General features: G+C 34.6%; 4 protein-coding genes across 4 annotated transcripts; 2 read left to right on the top strand and 2 right to left on the bottom strand.

Moving 5' to 3' along the window:
- The first annotated feature begins 3,058 nt into the window (after nt 1-3,058).
- On the top strand, nt 3,059-3,514 carry LOC110697346. The gene has a single exon (XM_021874729.1). The coding sequence runs from the start codon at nt 3,059-3,061 to the stop codon at nt 3,512-3,514; it is 456 nt and encodes a 151-aa protein (XP_021730421.1).
- Nucleotides 3,515-5,131: 1,617 nt separating this feature from the next.
- On the top strand, nt 5,132-10,105 carry LOC110697082 (myb-like protein D). Its single transcript, XM_021874423.1, has 3 exons — nt 5,132-5,928; nt 7,770-7,855; nt 9,573-10,105. Exons 1-3 carry the CDS (start codon nt 5,616-5,618, stop codon nt 9,621-9,623), a joined length of 450 nt encoding a protein of 149 aa, XP_021730115.1. The 5' UTR covers nt 5,132-5,615; the 3' UTR covers nt 9,624-10,105.
- A 1,122-nt stretch (nt 10,106-11,227) lies between these two features.
- LOC110697081 (3-hexulose-6-phosphate isomerase-like) lies at nt 11,228-12,214 on the bottom strand. The gene has a single exon (XM_021874422.1). The coding sequence runs from the start codon at nt 12,068-12,070 to the stop codon at nt 11,462-11,464; it is 609 nt and encodes a 202-aa protein (XP_021730114.1). The 5' UTR covers nt 12,071-12,214; the 3' UTR covers nt 11,228-11,461.
- A 743-nt stretch (nt 12,215-12,957) lies between these two features.
- Nucleotides 12,958-16,716, bottom strand: LOC110697080 (protein ENDOSPERM DEFECTIVE 1-like). The gene is made up of 6 exons (XM_021874421.1): nt 15,537-16,716; nt 14,760-14,879; nt 14,166-14,282; nt 13,991-14,080; nt 13,736-13,843; nt 12,958-13,506 (listed from the first exon to the last, which is right to left on the bottom strand). Exons 1-6 carry the CDS (start codon nt 16,482-16,484, stop codon nt 13,441-13,443), a joined length of 1,449 nt encoding a protein of 482 aa, XP_021730113.1. The 5' UTR covers nt 16,485-16,716; the 3' UTR covers nt 12,958-13,440.
- Nucleotides 16,717-19,984: the final 3,268 nt, after the last annotated feature.

The raw sequence follows: 19,984 nt of genomic DNA, 5'->3' as shown, positions 1-19,984 counted from the left end.
TTTCCACGGTGGTGCAGGAGAGACTAGACTGGTTCTTGGGTGATACGGGGTGGTGTGGTTTATTTCCGGAAGCTGGTGTCAGGCATCTGGCTAGGATAGCAAGCGATCACTCTCCCATCATTCTCGAGACATCGATGCAATCCAATCGAAAGAAGTGTGTAAATTCTTTCAAGTTTGAGGCGTGGTGGCTAGCAAATGAGGAATATATGCCTGTGGTTAGAGATGCCTGGATGATGGGGGCTAATAGTCCTATTCATGAAAGAGTAGGACTATGTGCTAAGCTGTTGAAGAGGTGGGCGTTTAAAACTTATGGGGACCGTAAGAAAAGGTTGAAGAATAAAGAGGAAGAGTTGAGGGCTGCTCAGGCTAGTCCACTTGATGCTCATTCACTGGTAGAGTGTGAAAGGTTGGCGGCAGAGGTTGAGAATATGAGGAGACAGGAAGAAACGTATTGGTTCTCAAGGGCAAGGGCGAATGAGATGCGGGATGGTGACAGAAACACTTCTTATTTCCATCGGAAAGCATCACAAAGAATGATGAATAATAGGGTGTCTGGAATATATGACGCTAGTGAGATTTGGCAGGAAGAAGAGCATCGAATAAAGCAAGTTGTGGCTGACTATTTTCGATCCCTGTTTACATCTGAGTCGCAATGTGACATAGAGGCTGCAACTATGGGTCTTGAATGCCTTGTTACAGAGGAGATGAACACAGCACTTGATGCCAATCCTATTGCGGATGAAATCAAAGAGGCGTTATTTCAGATGCACCCGAATAAGGCCCCAGGTTTGGATGGTTTTCATGCTTTATTCTTTCAGAAATTCTGGCACATTATTGGGAGTAGCATTGTTGATATGGTCATAAAATGGTGGGACGGTTCTTTTGTTATAAATGAGCTGAACAAGATGTGTATTGTTTTAATCCCGAAATGCAATAAGCCAAAACAGATGAAAGATTATAGGCCGATTAGCTGTTGTAATGTGCTGTACAAAATAATTTCAAAAATGATGGCTAACAGGCTTAAGCCTTTTTTGAATGATATTGTATCTCAAAATCAAAGTGCTTTTATTCCGGGGAGAATGATCACGGATAATGCCCTTGTAGCGTTTGAAACTTTTCATACGATGAAGAGAGGAGGTGAAGGAAGATGGGGGTCAGTAGCTCTGAAGTTAGATATGTGTAAAGCATATGATAGGGTTGAATGGGGGTTTATGCAGAGGGTTATGGAAAAAATGGGTTTTTCGAACAAGTGGATTGATAGGGTCATGCTTTGTATATCTACTGTTTCGTTCTCCTTTAAGGTGAACGGAGAGGTGTATGGGGATGTGAAACCCACCAGGGGGCTTAGACAGGGGGATCCTATTTCTCCTTACCTATTCATTCTATGTGCTGATGCTTTTTCAGGGTTAATTAACAAAGCAGCCCGGGAGAAGAGGATACATGGCACGAGAGTTTGTCGAACGGCCCCTAGAATTTCTCACCTATTCTTTGCGGATGATAGCCTCCTTTTTGCTAGAGCTACTTCTCACGAATGTTCCACTATAGCTGAGATAATCAGGGTGTACGAAAGAGCATCGGGCCAAAAAGTCAATCTAGATAAGACGGAAGTTGTCTTTAGCAAAGGGGTGTCGCAGGATCGTAGAGATACAATAATTGGAACGCTGGGTGTTAAAGAAGTGGTTATGCACGACAGGTACTTGGGTTTGCCTACCATTGTCGGGAGATCCAAAAAACAAATTTTTGCTAGATTGAAAGAGAGGCTGTGGAAACGGTTGAATATATGGAACAACAAGCTTCTATCAAGGCCTGGGAAGGAGGTGCTTATAAAGGCGGTGGCTCAAGCGATCCCAGCGTATATGATGAGTATTTTTAGGATTCCTGATAGTGTTATTGAGGAGTTCCATAGAATGCTTTGCAAATTTTGGTGGGGCTCGAAGGAAAATAGAAGGAGGATCCACTGGAACAATTGGGAAGCTCTTTGTAAACCGAAAGCTATGGGGGCTTGGGGTTTAGAGACCTTAGATGTTTTAATACGGCTCTATTGGCAAAAACAGTGTGGAGAATCTGCCAAAATCCCAACACTCTGCTGGGTAGGATCTTAAAAGCCCGGTATTTCAAAGATACCAACATTTTACAGGCAGGCAAAGGAAATGACCCTAGCTATACCTGGAACAGTTTATGGAATGCAAAGAGGCTTCTGTGTTTGGGAATGATGTGGAGAGTTGGAGATGGTAGGAAAATCAGAATCTGGGAGGACCAGTGGACCTGTCGTAATGGTGCTCCCTGCTTGTTAACAAGGCCTGCAGGTCTGGCGTCGGTGCAATGGGTGCATGAGCTGCTAAATGAAGAAGGAAATGTGTGGGATTGGCAAAAAGTTGAGGGTATCCTGGGACAAGAAGCACATCAGGTCCTATCAATTCCAGTTGCTCAATTTAGGGGGTCTGATTCGTGTTTCTGGTTTTATACCAAAACAGGATACTACACTGTAAAGTCAGGGTACTGGTTAGCATGTTCTTTAAGTGGCTCACCTATAAACTCCAATACCCTACACAATTGCTGGAAGACTATATGGCGAATGAAAATCCCGCCAAAATTACAACACTTTCTATGGAGCGCTTGCAAGGAAAACCTGGCTGTAGGAGTAAGACTGCAACAAAAGCATATTTCTCAGTCAGCTATGTGTAGGTTGTGCAATAATGTAGATGAATCTTCCATTCATGCGATGTTCCAGTGCTCTTCTGTAAATGATATTTGGGATAGGAGCAATTTCAAACTATTACTGCAGGATGCACCGATGGAATCTTTTGCCTCTAGGTGGGCATGGATTGGTGAAAGGGTCACTAAGGCAGAGCTTGAAAGGTTTGCTACGCTATGCTGGGCTGCGTGGAGATGCAGGAATGTGGCTGTTTATGAAGCATCCAGGCCGGATGCTGTTATGCTTGCTGCAAATTTCTGCAAATGGGTGGATGATCATCACGAATATAGACAGAAACTGCAGCATCCTAATATAGTATAGGCCCCTCTTTCTGTGGCTAGATGGGTTTGCCCTCCCCCAGGTATGGTAAAGCTCAATGTAGATGCTCAAGTTGCTGGTGGGGTCTATGCAGGGTTAGGGGCTGTTATAAGGGATGAAAATGGCCTGATTGTGCTTACAGCCACGAAGAGAATGAGGATAACTGATGTGGTAAACTTGGACGCTATGGCGATTAGATTTGGGATGAATGTAGCTTTGCGGTTTAACTACAAATGCATTTGGGTCGAATCTGACTCCCTCTCGGCTATTAACTCAGTCCAGTCAAAGACGTTGGGTAGAACTCCTTTCTATTTGGTGATTGTTGATATCATTAAACTTAGAGCCTTATTCAATATTTGTAATTTTTCTCATGTTAGAAGGAACGGGAACACAGTTGCCCACCTAGTTGCTAGAGGTGATACGGGGAGTGATTCGGAGTTGATCTGTTTAAACTCTTTCCCTCAAAGTATTGTAACGTTGGCAAATTTAGATCTCGTTTAATATAAAGGCTCGAGTTTTCCTAAAAAAAAAAAAAATATTGCACTTAAAATTAAACTAGACAATTTAGGTATAAAAGCACTACAATTATTATGAAAGAAGATGTTCGGAGGTTTGTAAAGAAGTATTTGGAAAATCTGATTAGTTATTTATAGGTAATAGGTGTACTTAAATAGTATTCTTTAGTAGCTTGATTAGCATAATGTATTGTTATATTCTTTTGCTTTTATAAAAAAAAATAAAAAAAAATAAATTTGTAAGGTGTCATATAAGTTTGATGTACATGGTGAGGTGTTTGTTTTTGTTGTTGGGGTTAGAGGTCGGTGTTCCCATTTGTTTTTCGGATGAGTTATATTCATTTTATAAACTGCCCATATTAGGGATTACGTTTATTGGTGTACTTTTAGTGTTATACTCCGTATAAAATACTAATTAATTGCTTATGCTTCTTCGGTTCTCCTAAAGACCCTGATCAAAAATTCTAAATCCGTTACCATTAGTGTTTTGTGAAGCTTTAAAAAGTTATATATAGATAAGAAAAATACAAAGTATGTCAAATGAACTTTATGAGATTTGACCCGATCTCTAAGTCACAGAAATTTAAAATAAAGAGTGATGTCATTACTCAATCATCTCAACCTGGTAGATGGCCCATGCTTATCTCAGTTATCATGCATATTTTGATAGTTTATACTACGTGTACAAGCACTTATAAAAAAGTGCAATAAGGTAGAAATGAGAAAGTTACTACAATGGGCAATGGCACATGGTTTAAGGGGGACAAAACAATGGTAACAAATACATAATGCCACAAGTTCAAGGTCCATGCAATGGATGAGGTGTCTTATGCCGGCAAATCTAGACAAATGGATATCAAACTGCTCTCAAGATTAACCTCCTTGATGGCCAAAATCATGGTATCATGAATCATCCCTCGAAAGAAAAAAAAAAAAAAAGTGGGAATTGAATTGGAATTGAAGGAAATTTATTTTAAATAAGTTAGATTGGTTGAATTCTAATTGGTGGTACAGCTGTTGCAATAAAGATCTTTCATATGTCAAAAAATCTTGTACGAGGGTATATTGCAAATTTGCAATGCATGGCTTTAGTATAGTTTGATCACCCTGTTTTCCAAATAAAATACTCCAGCTGGCCCTATAAACATTGTTTGATTAACAACCATAGTTGTTCAAATCATTGATTTACAACCCTAAAATAGTTCTCTAGAGATTATGCTATCAGAGTACAAGTTATACTTCTTTTAGAGAGATCATTAATTGTTTACACGAGTATATTTTTTCACTTTAATTTTAGGAATACTAAGTTCAGATTTGTGAAATAAAGTCAATAGAATGCACCTTTAATAATGTAGTTGATAATTTGATATACAATGATAATAATGTTCATACTCTATAATCTCGTACATATAATCCTAAAAAATTAATTAGTTATTACTCTGTTTATTCAAAAAGCATCAAAACTTATACTTTACAAAATCAAAAGTAGAATAACTATCATCATCATCAAATATTACTACCTAAAGAGACATGACCTACACGTAAATGTGCAATGAAAGATATTTTTATAACCAACATCTGAGATTATCTTTAGTTTGTCCAACTCTAAATTAAATCTATTAAAAATAAACAACGAGTTTTTAAAATAAGGTAAAAAGAGTCTTGACTTTTCTATCGGTAATATACTTATTATTAATCGCCCAAAAAAATCTTCTATCGTCATGAGACAAAAGTGTATAAATAAGAAGACGAATATAATATAAAATAAAATAATATTCGAACGAAACACCTTATATTAAAACCAAAACACGATCACATTGTGTGACATCTAATCCATTTCTTCCAATCCCATAGGCCATAGCCTCAAACACACACCTCCCACACCCAAACAAAAACACACACAAAAAAAAAAGTGCCTATAAAAAAAAACCTCACCACTTTAATAACTATTGCTAGAAACTACACCAAAAAAAAACACAATCTTTTCCTTTCATTTTTTCTCATCTAAAAAGATCAATATCATTAATTTGTTCATCACTCATTCGCCGGCGATATTTTTCCGGCGATTCAGAAAATTTTCCGGTGAGATGGACCGACGGGAGAATATTGGTACGAGTTGTAGTGGTAGTAATAGTGATAACAATAGTAATAGTAATAATAATAATAATACGAGTAATGTTATTATTAGTAAGAAGAATAAGAAAAATAAAAAATGGATGAGGTTGGAAATGCAATGGACCAACGAAAAACATTCGGATTTTTTGAGATTAATGGAAGCAAGTTTTGTACGGAATTTGATGGAGAAAAGCAGCAATGAAGATACTACCAAGATTAATTCAAGGCTTGACCGTTTTGTCCCTGATATTTCTGAGTCTACCCTTGATTTACATCATAGATCAGGTAATTTTTTTTATATTTTATTATTTTAATTTTCAAACTACGAGTAGATATTTTTCGAACTAGATAGATATTTTTAGCATGCAATATGGTGTTTGGTTCATCAAGGGAGAGGGAAAGGGAATGATAGAGAATGAGAAAATATTCCATATGATATAAATTGTTGTTTGGTAATTGTAATTCTAAATCTCTTCTTTTTTTAACCCTTGTTAGTTGTTACACCACATTCATACTTACTCTCATCGTGTTGTCGTCACCACACCGTCCTTTCTCCCTTTTTTGTCTCTACTTATTGTGTCACGTGATATTTGAGGAATTAAAGGATAAATTCGACTAAGAAAACTTAAGATCTCGAGTTTTTGTGTTTGAATTTAATCATCCACAACCATCATTGATTAGCATAAAAATAAAACCATAAATTGATGATATAAAGTATATTTTCAATTTTGTTGTTGAATTTTTATTTATTTATTTATTTTCCTAAAATTTTTAGGGTTGGTTTTTGGATGGGTTTGGGTGGTGGGTTTTGAAGATGTTAGGGTTTTTTTTTGGTGGGGGAAGCTAAGGGGGGATTAATGGAGTGGATTTCAAGTGCTAGTGAAAGTGACACTGGTGGGGCAGTGCCGGTGGTTGTGTGGCGGTGTTGGTGGCCAGTGGTGGGGGTGGGGTGGCGGTGAATTAAACGAAATATTTAACCTTGTTCATGCCAAATACCCCTCATCAATGGTCATGACTCATGAATCACATGAAACGAAATATATTAATTAAATTGAGTTAATTTGAGAATTTATGACAAAATTATAATTGATGTCATTAATGCTTAATTTAGAGCCATATATACATGAATTTTTTTATTTTTTTTTGGGTTTTAATATGCATGTAAATTTAGGGCAAAAAATAATACGAAGTTATTATATATACTCACGTAAATGGTAGAATTAAGCAATTTGAGAAGATACGTGGTTGATTCATTGACATATTAAATTAAAGTTGCACTTCATGACAAATTAGAATTTTAGTGATTAATTTTAATCATCTAAATATCTAATGAGCAGTAGAGCTTTTACTACTAATAATAATGTACTCCGTACAAATTAAAGATTATACTCAAGAGTCAAGACTGGGTTTGGTTCAAGTAAAAGATCTACCATAACAAGTTTATGACCACATGTCGCATGACTCACAAAGACATAACTTATCCACCCTTTAGTAATAATAATAAAATCTGTTTTGTTAAGCTTATGTCAAAAAACAAAAAAAAAAAATGACAACATCTCATTATTTTACTATTATATATTTTTTTAAAAAAATCTAGCTAGTTTTCTAGAGATGTCTTTATCAATAATTCAAATTTTTATTGTTTTACTTCCCACAAAGAAATTTGAATTACTACCTAATTTTTTGGCAAGCTCTCATCTTTAACAATGTGAAAAAAAAAAAAAAAAAAAGTAACGTTTTTTAATGTATTAAGGATTATAAATATTGATTTGATCTTTTAATAAATGATCGATGTAACATCCCTAAAAAATTATATGATACACAGTACATCATTGAATGTTAATTGTCGAATATTTATAAGGTGGTTATGTAAATACAACTTCTTTAAGAAGAATAGGGTTAAAATTAAAAATATGGAAGAAAGGGTAGTTGTGTCCAGAAAAGTAACGAACGCAGAATATGCCTACTGATGAGTAGTTTAGATATTTTTTGCACTTTATATGATTATATATGCAGTTGTGATATTTTTAAGATCTTTTCATTTCTTACAAAATGTGCTTTTTAAAGTTAGATTTATACGAATTGAAGTATAATAACTAAATATTGTTATTGTATTAAAAATGTAGCACATTCGAGTGATCGAGTGAACAGGACTTGTAACAGGCAAAAAGAACGAGGAATTATTCGTCCTTATAAAATGACACATGACCAGGTATGTTTGTGCATTTTTTAGACAGAATTTCTTTCATTTTGTTGGGATAGGAGAAATACCGAATACTATACATGGTGATCATGGCCTCATCATCTACTCGTGGTTGTAAATCTTGTAATATAATTTAAAGTAACATATCACATAGTATAGTAATAGAATTCGAAATAATCTCATTTTCATAAACTATTTTATTTCGTTATACATACAGTAAAACTTATATATATACTCGATAGTACAGAGTAACTCCTTAGCCTCTTTAAAAAGGAGACGAAAAAAGTAAACAAAATTGTAAATATAACAATTCTTGGAAGAAACATAATACTGCATAGTAACAACTCTTGAAAAATATCAAGGATAAAATATGTTTTTCGTTGAAAGAAACTTAATATCCGTAGTGACAGCTCTTATATAATATGCCTAATTACTTTATCCACAACTTGAGCTAAAGTTCTCCACTTTGATCGTACTTGTTCTTGACCTAAGCATCTAATAAGTAGAAAATGAGTTTTGAGTTTAATTGGTTGGTTTAACAATAAAACGAATAATCAATACTCGTAATACTGATTTTTAAAATAATTGGGAGGAAATTGAAACCTAATCACCCATAAGGCCATAATCGATCTCCAAATCTAAATTAATCCAAAGGATCAACGAGTAGAACAACAACAAAAAAAAAATTTAATACTCATTAGTCGTAATATTGTACTCCCTCCGTCCCTTAGCTACAAGCACGTATTTCATTTCAGGGAAATCAAAATTACATGTCTATTTCTATTTAAAAATGTACATTTTGACAATATTCCCTCTTTTATGAGTTGTCATTATTTTTCTTTTATTTTTTTTGTACTTTTAACATTATTTTTCAACATTTTTTTTTCCCATCTCTTCAGTAATTACCAACTACTTGTACCTTTTCTTTCTCTCTATCTCTTTCTAATCCCCATATGCATATTTGTACTTTCTAATAATGAGTTTTAAAAAAAATTTAAGTTCCTTAAATCCCGTAAAACATAAAAAATAGACTTGTAAATAAGAGACCAAGAGAGAAGTAACATTAGTAAGCAGTGGAAGAAAGGAAAAGATATTTAAGAATGGGGGCGGTTCACAACCATGATATTTTTTCATGAAGGTGGGGCCCTTTACAAGTACGTGTATTGATCTTCATAAAATATCCAATCTTCATCTTCCTTTAGTGACAGCCTGGCAGCTTAGTAGTTGACAATTCATTTTCACTTTTTTTTAATAAAGATTTTTTTATTTTCTCTTTTCTGTTTACATGAATACGTGTGTCTCATTTCTCCTTATGTATTTTTCTCCGTATCTTTGCTACCGACCAAATTTCCTTTTTTGGAATGATTTTTCTCTCTAATTTTTTTTCTTTCCAAATTTGGATATTTCGGGTCTAACCCAAGGGCAAATACAATTAGTTGTAATTTTGGAAAAAAAAAGGGTATGAAAACTATGTTGAATAATTAAAACAACGTAGTCTAAAACTAATTCAAACAAGAGATACAAGTTTAATACGTGGCCTATTTCTTACGCATAAAAATGTATTACTGTCATATCACAATCTAATACACTCGCTACTTGATTACACTTAATTTATAAAAGCGATACAAAAGACATGATTGTTAATAAAAAAAATTTAAATGTATATCCAAGTAATTAATTGATGATTTATGGAAGCAAAGTAGCTAACATGGATGGTGTCCCACAGGTGGTCCCACGAGTAGAGGACAAAGCAGGTGATAAGAACACTACAAACTGATGTGAATTACAGCCTACCGGAATACTGCACCTTCAATGAAAACTCCAAGCATTATTATAATTGACCAACTTTCTCAAGAAGAAGAAGATGCGCAACTAATTACTTAGCTTTTACTACTATTTGGATCTTTCTCTAGATTTTTTTTGGGTGGTTGTGTTGTTTTTATCTCCTCATTTGACCCCAATTTTTTTTTAATCTTTGGTCTTTTCTAAGTTGTTTATTCACTTTAATATTCAACATTAGGATTGGGTTGTTTTTATCACTTTCATGATCCTTTACAAAGTTTTAGGTGTGTTTTCTTTTGACTAGTTGAGTACTAATATAAAGTGATACGACCAAAGAGTTAGAGTAGAGCTACTTTCGAATTCATTCAAATTGAGGGGAAAATTAACCTAATAGAGTAGAGCTACTTTATGCCTCTATGTGCACTTGAGTATATAATGACGGAATATAATATGTAGTAGCTAGATGGATTTCTTGTACCTTGATTATTTTACTATATACATTGGTATTATGGTTCGTTGCTAATTTTAAAAAATTATACATGTACAAAAGCATTACAAAGATGATTTTTCGATTTCATGGGATGTATAACTGTACTAGGACTTTAGGAGCAAGTATTAGATTGATTGAGGGTATTGGGGTATGTAAAATTTAAGTACATCTTGGTTTTTTTTATTTTTTTTATTTTTGGTCACTCGAGGGTTATTTAATAAAATTATGTGATAATGTGGTAGTAATTGTGAAACTTTCTTAAAATAGAAAAGTATTACTGTTAAAGAACCAACTCAACCAAAAGATTAAGTTGATGATTAAGGTCCAGGAATATGTTTTATACTCTATCACGTTTCCTCACACGAGAGCTCGTTAGGCTTGAAGTGTGGATGCAGCATGGGCCCTCTATATACCCTGTGCGAAATATTCCACTTGAAAGTGGGGGATGGATAAGATTTGAACCCAGGACGTTTGTGTCACACTGGCTCTAATACCATGTTAAAAGACTAATTCAACCAAAAGATTAAGCTAATACTTGAGGTTCAGGAATATGTTTTATACTCTATCAATTACGATAATAAAAGTACTTCAAAGAAAGTAGGTAAGAAATTAAACAACTTATTTGTTGTCTCTAAATGGGTTACGGGTTTTATTTATTTGTCAATGAGTTAGAATAATTTATACATTTATACAATTCCAGCCCCTTTATCTTCCCTTATCCCTTTATCTCCATCCAATAATTGGCGTCTTTGTTAGTGTTCAATGTTTGAGTTTGACACCTTTGTGGCTTTGCACGACATTGCCAACTATCAAATCCATAACATCAACTCTAAAGATTGGATTGATGGGTTTCGAAATTACTAAAAATATCTGCACTTTGATAAGAAAACGTCAAATAACCAGAAGTCCAGAACTTTATATATGCATCCCTAAACCTAACCATAATGGCTGAATTCAGAGTACTTAATAACAACAATTGGCTCGGTATTTAATCTTTTTTAACGGAGGTAAGCTAATATTTTGTCATATATTTTTAAATTCATACTTCATACTTCATCATTTTAGAAAATATGTAAAAAGTGCCTAATATTACTTAGGCGAGACTAGGATTAAGGCAAGAAATTTGTAAATAGCATTTATACTTTTATAGGCTATTTGGAATTACACTCGATTTACTAGCCCAATCCATATGTTAATACGAATTTGAGCATCTTTTTCAACAAAGTTCGATCCACTATCACCTGTAAAATCTAAACAAACTCTTTTCAAATTTCAAGAACAAGTAAGAGTACATAACATTCTATCACAAACTTTTCATACTAGGTAAAAAATGAAAACAAATTTCATTCTAAATTAGTGTGCCTTGCCCTAACAGCTTCAGGGGTCTGTCCTAACTCAAAACCAAGCCTAAACACAACCATTTCAAACAACACAAACAAAGCTCCTTCATAAAGACTTCCCATAGGAAGCAACGGCCTAGATTCCTCCACGTGTGCACCTTGATGATCATCAGCCATTGTTTGAGCAGGCACATGAGCCACAACAGTGGCATACTTCACAGAAGATCCACTCTCAGGCTGAGCTGTAAGAAGCAACACTTGAGCACCGTTGGATTTAGCTACCCCACAGATTGCATCAACGGTGGAGAATCCTCCAGGCCCACCAGAGGCAATAAGGAGGTCAGTGGGCCCAATAGGGGGAGTAGTCATGTCAAACACACAGTGGGCTGAGAGGCCCAAATGGGCTAACCGCATGCATAGGGCCTTAAGCATTAGACCTTCACGGCCCACTCCATAGACGAAGATGCGGCCGTTTTGGGCTGAGGTGGTCTTTATTTGGTCCACTAAGAGGTCTAAGGGTGGAGGGGTGGTGGTGGGCTTTGTGAAAATTATGGCTATTTGGTTGCAAATTTGTGTGGCCATTGATGAAGGTGTGTTGCTTTTTTCAGCCATAGGAAACCTTTTTTTTTGGGAAAGAACTAGCAAATATTAATTACGTTCGACAATACTCTATTGTTTTTGTTTGAGAAAACACGAGCTACATGAAGCCTGAAATCTCATTTAGATGATAAAAATGATGTGGCTGTGGATACTCTATTTATAATACTTTGTAAAATTTAGGGTGGTTCTAAAAGTGGGCCCAAAATAGAGGGGTCAGGCCCACTTTTATATTTAGAAAGGGGAGTAAGTTGCAAAGTCTAACAATATACTCAAAATTCAATCTCATGTTTTGGGTAACACAGAGTACTTTTTAAATTTTAACCGGTTAAGTTAGTTTGATTTTAAAAGAGATTGAAACAGATTAGAAATCTGAAATCGTTACACTTTCAATATTCATCATGAATAATTTAAAAGTTATGTTTATTTCAATTAACATACTAAAGAGCACGATGTTCATGATGATTAATCTCAATTGCATATTTGCAAATAGATAAACCAATTTTGAGCTTGACATGTGACATTTGATCTCACTTACAAGTATAAGTTAAGCTCAATTTAGCTTGTGTCCATTGACAATGTGAAATTACTTCTTTCTTTCTTAGTTTACTCGTTTTCCCATACAATAAAAATTACTCCTTCCATCCGGATCACTATTTCACATAATTAAAAGATACAAAGTATGTCACAAGTATAAGTTAATAAAATAATAATACGGAGTAATAAAGTTTAAAAGATACAGAGTATGTCACAAGTATAAGTTCAAAAAATAATAATACAGAGTGATAAAGTTTAAAAGATACAGAGTATGTCACAAGTATAAGTTTAAAAAATAATAATACGGAGTAATAAAGTTATGACCCAAGTATGCTATTAATAGTTAAAGAACAATCATCATAATGAATGAATAATCAAATGCCATGATGTTTGATTCTGAGACAATTTTAATTATTCTCCTTTTATTGAGGGGCGGAGGGAGGGTTAGACTAACTGATTACAGACAAGTATTGATCAACCAATCGCCTCGCAAGCCGCAAGGGACTATTCCTTGATTTTTTTGTTTGTATCAAATGATAGAATTACACTATACAGATTTGACGCAATTACTGAAGGAATACTCCGATGGAACTGCATCTTTTCTCTCTATATCAACAGCCCTTCCAAAAAAATCTCTGTTGGCTGGACGTAGCAAAAGAATGAGGATGAATGATTACATACAGTAGGTGATATAAAGGTGAGTCTGAACTGTTGACCTCTTGAACTTGAGTTATGTGCTTATCACCATCAGACGATCAACTGATCAAATTGGAAATTAAGTATGGCGTGTGAACTAAGATCCAGTAAGGTTGTGTGAACTAAGATGATCATGTTAGAATCTGATCTTCTTAAGATCCAGTAAGGTTGCATTTCTGGAATTGAATCAGTTGTCCTCTTAAACTGCACTCTTCTATCTGAAAGTTATGTGAATAACAGGAGCATATCGTCAGGTTTTAGTTGTAGCACCATCTATCTTAGTTAATCCAAAAACCAACAAAGAGAAATAGGACTGACAATGCCCTAAAAATGATAGGCCACATTTGTAAAGAAGGTTATATTTTCACAGGAATTGAGTAAACAAACCACAGATATATAAGGACAAAGGGAGTATTTGGTAATTGAATAGCAGTGATGTAAAATTACCTGCGATAAATGCGTCCTAGACAATAAATCACCACACTCTTGAACAAGCGTGACTTCTCCACTATGTACTCTAGCCAAGTCGGATATGAGAACATCCACTTGCTCTGCCTGCAAATGTATATCACAAAGTCTCAGTCAAGCATTTAAGATTAATCTGCACATCCAGTATACTAAGTACTTGCATTTTAAGCGTATAAAAAACTTTCAATTTCATTTGCATTATATCACATAATAAAAGTGTTAGCAAGACTTCACCTTGGGCACGAAGCCTTGCACTTGCAAACAGATGCTTTCAGCCACCTTCAATGCTGAATTCATTGCTTCATTTATCTCTTTGATGTTAACCTGGAAAAAGACCCATATACATCATCAAAGAGAGACATGGGGAATTCAAGAGAGGTTAAAGCACAGGAGTAGACGTATATCTTACCTTTACATTACCATTGAGTGGAAGTCGAGATGATATATTCTGTAAACCTTGAGTTAATTCTAGCAATGAAGATGAGTAAGCTTCTTCTAAAGCAGACCATTCGTCCAAAACGGGAACCTGATAAAGAATAGTACTGATTAAATTCCTTACCAAGCTAGAAATCCAAAAGCCTTTGAAGATAACTATTATAAAAGACCTCAAGTCAAGAGCCGATAGTAACTTGAAAGATTAACGTAAAGTGTGCTCTTTGAAGAAATGGCAGTGGAAAAGCTAGACTTCAGAAAAGATCTATTGAACCTTGAAAGACAGATATAGATAAAACCATAAAAATATATCAAAGAAAATGCTTTGTTTGAAAGGAAATACTTCTCCACCTTTGACTAGGCTATATAACAAAGAAATTTTCCTCATGACCAAACACTGGAATGGTGTAGAGGTGCCAGTATACTCTGAATGGTGGACTTTCTTTTGTATTTTCGTTTTTTCTTAGTAAAGTTAGATATGATGCATTCAAAGATTCTCATGTTGCCAGTCTCGCAAACTGAGTGAATAGATTAGATACACAGTAGCAAAATCAATACTTAGAAGCCTCACCTGAGTGTCAAGAATTGTTGATAGAAGTTTTGCTTCTTTCAAAAGTCCAACTTCAACACGCTTGCTTTTTACAGAATCCTGCAACTCTGATATCTTTACTCCCATTGAATATAGCAGTTTCTGCAACACATTAAAGGAATTTAAAACAATAATCCACAACACACAACGAGTAGCAAAATGTTTTTATTTCCCTTTAAGGTAGGTGGAGTGATATGTAAGATGCCTTCCTCTACTTTAAACTGCTACTCGTAGTTTTCGACAATGCATATGAAGACGATCTAGATTTACATAACCCACAAGAGACCAAATAGTTGATGTAGAACCAATTGTATGATGCTGATCCTTTAAGATAAAAAGCTATGGCTTCTAGCCCATTTTTGCTGCTGTTACCATTACACAATTCCTAATTTCATTTGTCCCTACCATCTCACAAGACATAATTCTTAGTAAGATAATTTATTAATCATTGATTCCTAAGTCCACAATATGTGAACTAATCCATCTATGTTCATAATTCAATTAAGCTTCTCTAATTCAGGTCAATAGCAAGTCATAGATTGTAAAGTATCCACATCATGTTTCTTTCACAATGCTACAAAAATCATAATTTGCAAAATCTATGGAGCTTATCACTCTAAATAACTCCAAATAGTTGAATTCTAGCACATTTTAGCAGGGTAAATCACACAACTGAATAGCTACTACATAACATAAATCAAGAACTCAATTTCAATGTAACATAATAAAATCAAATACCATCATGGAGTTTGGACTCACCTCACTTTGCTTTTTCTGAGAATTCAAGCATGCCTCAGCCTTAGCATTAGCAAACCTGTATTGAAGATGAAGATTATGCAACAACTTAAGCCTTTGAGCATCATCTAGCTGGTTGCCACCCTTCCTCACCACCGCCTTTTTCACCTCCACCGTCCCCCCTTGAGGCCTCGAAAACCCGAGTCCAGGAGGCATCGGAGGAAGATTAAGACTACGCGCCACCTTATTCACTGACCTATGAAATAACTTATCATCATTACCAACACCCTTAATAGAATTCAACCCCCCATTTTGTTGTTGTTGTTGATCATTACTCGGATACGAAAACTCCATTGATCTAGAACACGGCGTAGAATTCCTTTGACAATTGTTATTATCACCATTACTAGTACAATTATTATTATCATTCGGCTCCGATTTCACTGACTCACAATCCCCATTAACAGAACAACCACCATCATCATCATCTTTTTCACCATTGGAGCATATTCCATTAGCCTGCAACAACTTCGAGGCAGCGGAATCCCAACTCCGTTGTCTCACCAATCTGGGCCCCACCTGCATTGGCACTGGTGTATCAGTTCTAGATCCTTCCTTAAAAAGCTTAACAGCAGCCCTAGGTTTCGACGAAGATCGAACCGGGCTAACGGATTTCCGGTTCAACGAATCGGGTCGGTTTTCGTCGGCGTATCTCGACTGCGACGGCCTGAAATCAGTGTTAGATCGTCGGAGAGCGTTGTTTTTAGAAATCTGGGATTCCGACGGTGTTGATGGGATTTGCTTCTGGATGTTCGTCGGAGGTTTTGCTGCAGGTGACATGAATCTGGAGCTAACTTCACGAACCCTAGGTCGAGAACGACGAGGGTGTTGGGGATTTGTCGGCATTGGAGTTGAAATTTCAGATGATATATGGGGTTTAGGGTTTTCCGACGCCATTGTTGGTGGGCTCATTGTTGTTGTAATTGGCGAATTTTGGGGTGAATTTGGGGAAATTGAATCGATTAGGAGAAACCCTAGAAATCAAAATTTTGGATTGATTTGGGATTTCAGGATTAGGGAGAGTTTTGAGAGGCAGTGAAACAGGAAGCCAAGGAGAGAGAAAATGTGACGTTGAAAGAAGAAAGAGATGAAGTTGAGAAACTAGCCGTTATCCAGATGTAACGGTCTTCTAAAAAATAGGGGAAAAGGGTGAAATTGTTAATTTTGTTTTATTGGGGATTTGGGGGAGCCAAACATGTATGTAGGGATGGCAGGTAGGTATTAAAATGTGGGTCCCGCATCGCAACTGTCTCAGTTGGAGTGGTTATGGGTCCAACTTTGACTTGTAAGTAGGCGGGTATGGATACAAAAGTCATACCCATCATGGGTACAACGGGTGGGTGGTGGATTTGACGCCATACTCGCCTATTACCCATTTACCCGCCCAGTTACCCGCCTACCCGCCTAGTTATACGCCAATTTATTACTACTTGTATTTTTTATCACAAATTAATTGCTACCTTGTATAGTATGCTATTAAATTATGTATTTACAACAATTTAGATATGGCAAAATGACATATTTATAGAAAATTTATAAAACAAATATTGTAGATTGGCAGTAAAAAGCGAATAAAAGCGGGTGGTGGATCTAGGTTTCTACCCGCTTAGGCGGGTATGGGTGTTAAAATTTTACCCACCGCGAATAGCGGGTAGATAGTGGGTATAAAAAATTTTGGCGGGTGCGGGTATAGGAGAGGAGGTACCCGCACCACCCAATTGCCATCCCTACATGTATAATATTCCTAATTATTTGGATCATTATGAACAACTTCATCAATGACATCAAGTCAAATGAGCTAGTGAGACTATTAATCCTGCCTCTCACTCACCCTCTAATCTTTAGTGATCTAGAAATTAGGATGGTTTCTTATCGAATTGATACTAATTTACATAAATTTAAACTAGATGAAATCTGTGCGATGTACGGTTTGTTTGTACTTTTTAAAACAAATATTATTTGTATTTATGTGATAAAATTTGTTATTTCATTAGTTCTACATAGTATATCACTAAATGAAACCCATGAGATGCACGGTTTATTTTTATTTTTAAAACAAATATTTTTTGTATTTATATGATAAAATTTGTTATTTTATTTGTTGTATGCGTAGTATATCATTTAATATTTTTATTTAAAAATAAATTGTGAATTTAAACTTTAAAATCTCATTCGCCAATTTTGCTTATGTGGCATTTAAATTATTTAACACCAAAAGAATTTACAAATCTCTTATTTGATTGGCTATAACAAAAGTTTATCCTACATGGCGCGTTAAAAAAAATTTATCGTACGTGGCTCTCTAAAAACTTGGGAAAAAACTCCCCTTTATATTATATATATAATTTACTAGTTTTGTGCCCGGGCAATGCCCAGATGGTTAATAAAATTTTAAGATAACATTTTTACTTGAATGTTAAATACCAAATTATTTGTTATGATAATGTAGGATATTTAGACATACGATATCATATGGAGTGTAATTTATGTTATGATAACATAAATAATAGATATCTATGTTATTATTGACTTGAAAATATTCTTATAGAACTTAAAATATTTTCACTGAACTAAAACTATTTTACCAAACTAAAATTATTTTTTATTAAAACTTATTTTACTGATTCTCTAACATATTTTTTTTTTAATATATTAAATAACAATGTATTTTGTATGCAGCTAACCATACCATTTGGCATGACAAAGTAACCCCTATAAAACCGATCGAGTAACCCCTGTAATACTAAATGAGTAACCTCTAACACTAACTAAGTAACCCCTATCTATAACACTGATTGAGTAAACACTATTACACTGACCAACTAACCCCTACAGCATTAACGAAGTAACTCTGATCATGTAATAGTGGTGACACGGTTTGACCAGCTACGTATAAAAGTCTGTGATTAAACATATTATACTTGGATCTTATTTTAAAGAACTTTTTAATACGAATTTGATGGTGGAATTAAAATTGAGTTATAGGATACTTATTAAAAGTGATGATTAATTTTGTATATTATGAAATATGAGAATTTTATCGATAATAAAACTCTATGCATCAATTTTATGTTAAAAAATCTATCCAAAAATCACTTACTTAGCATCATATGTGTCACAATAATATATATTTGTCGCCTACGTGACTCGACACTTGGCGAAGATAATTTATATATATATTAGATTTTGGTAAATATACAACAATAATTAAATATATTTGTTGTGGTTATCCAAATACAAGTATATTCCTTTATTCACTTATATCTATTTCTTGTTCTTCCAAAATCAATTTTCTCACATCATTTTTATTTTATCCAATTCATCTTTAGGTCTCTCTCATTCTTGTTTTAAAATCTTCTTTATCTTTACCCATCACATTTTGTCGACATCTCACAACTCCAAATCAATATTGGTAAATATCAATTACAAAATAGGTAAAAAAAAATACATTGGCGTAATAATTCAGCTAATGAATAGTCAAACTCACAAAGTTTTGCTTTTAAAATGTATTTATATTGGTTAATGTTTCCCTTAAACACAAGTGGTTCTTACAATCCTACATAAAAAAATCACCATTATTCTCAATCTCGTGACAAACTTATTTATGTGTTCCGTTCAATAAAAATAAATTGAACCATTTAACAAGTGCGTAATCTATCCAAACTAAATTGCTTATCAAGTCAAACATAAATCAAGTGACTAATCTATCCAATTTAAATTGTTTGTCATATCACACTTAATCAACACAAAATATTCTAAAGAGCTTATTATATCATAGTTTACTATTTTGAACTCTCTAATATCACATCCAATAAATTTGGGTTGGCTTTACTAATAATAGAACATTTTGATTGAAGTACAAGAAATTATCAAGGAACTAATTATTTAGACATTGATTGTAAGTATAGATTTAGTCATTGGAACTAGATTTTGGGCCTGAGTAATATGCAAAAAAATATTTATATTGGATTAAATCTCATATTTATTTATTGTTAATTAATCCGTAAATGTTTTTTTTGGTAAATGAGAGAGTATAATGAGTAAATGGTTAAGTATTCAACGATAAACCCAACAAAAGGAAGAGCTAACATTTCCATCAGATCACAATACTAATCAAGACTTAACCCACTTGAAAGAGATACTAGGTTAGGGAATCCCTTGCCTCAATATGCTCAATTCCTCCCTTACTCTCAAGTACTCTGCACAAGGAAAAGCAAGCCACTTTCATTAAATCACGATAGTAGCAAGATTTAACTCACTTGAGAGGGGTAGGGAATCTCTTACCCTCGCCTCAACTGGTTTAATACCTCATCTTACTCTCAAGTGCTCCATACCTAACTCATAGTCACTGTAGATACTTGACTAAATATATCATGAGGATTGAAGTCTGGTCAGGGTTCTTCTTACCATTA

Source organism: Chenopodium quinoa, unplaced genomic scaffold, assembly GCF_001683475.1.
Source record: "Chenopodium quinoa cultivar QQ74 unplaced genomic scaffold, ASM168347v1, whole genome shotgun sequence".
Taxonomy (NCBI): domain Eukaryota; kingdom Viridiplantae; phylum Streptophyta; class Magnoliopsida; order Caryophyllales; family Amaranthaceae; genus Chenopodium; species Chenopodium quinoa.
This window is presented reverse-complemented; position numbering and strand designations above follow the sequence as displayed.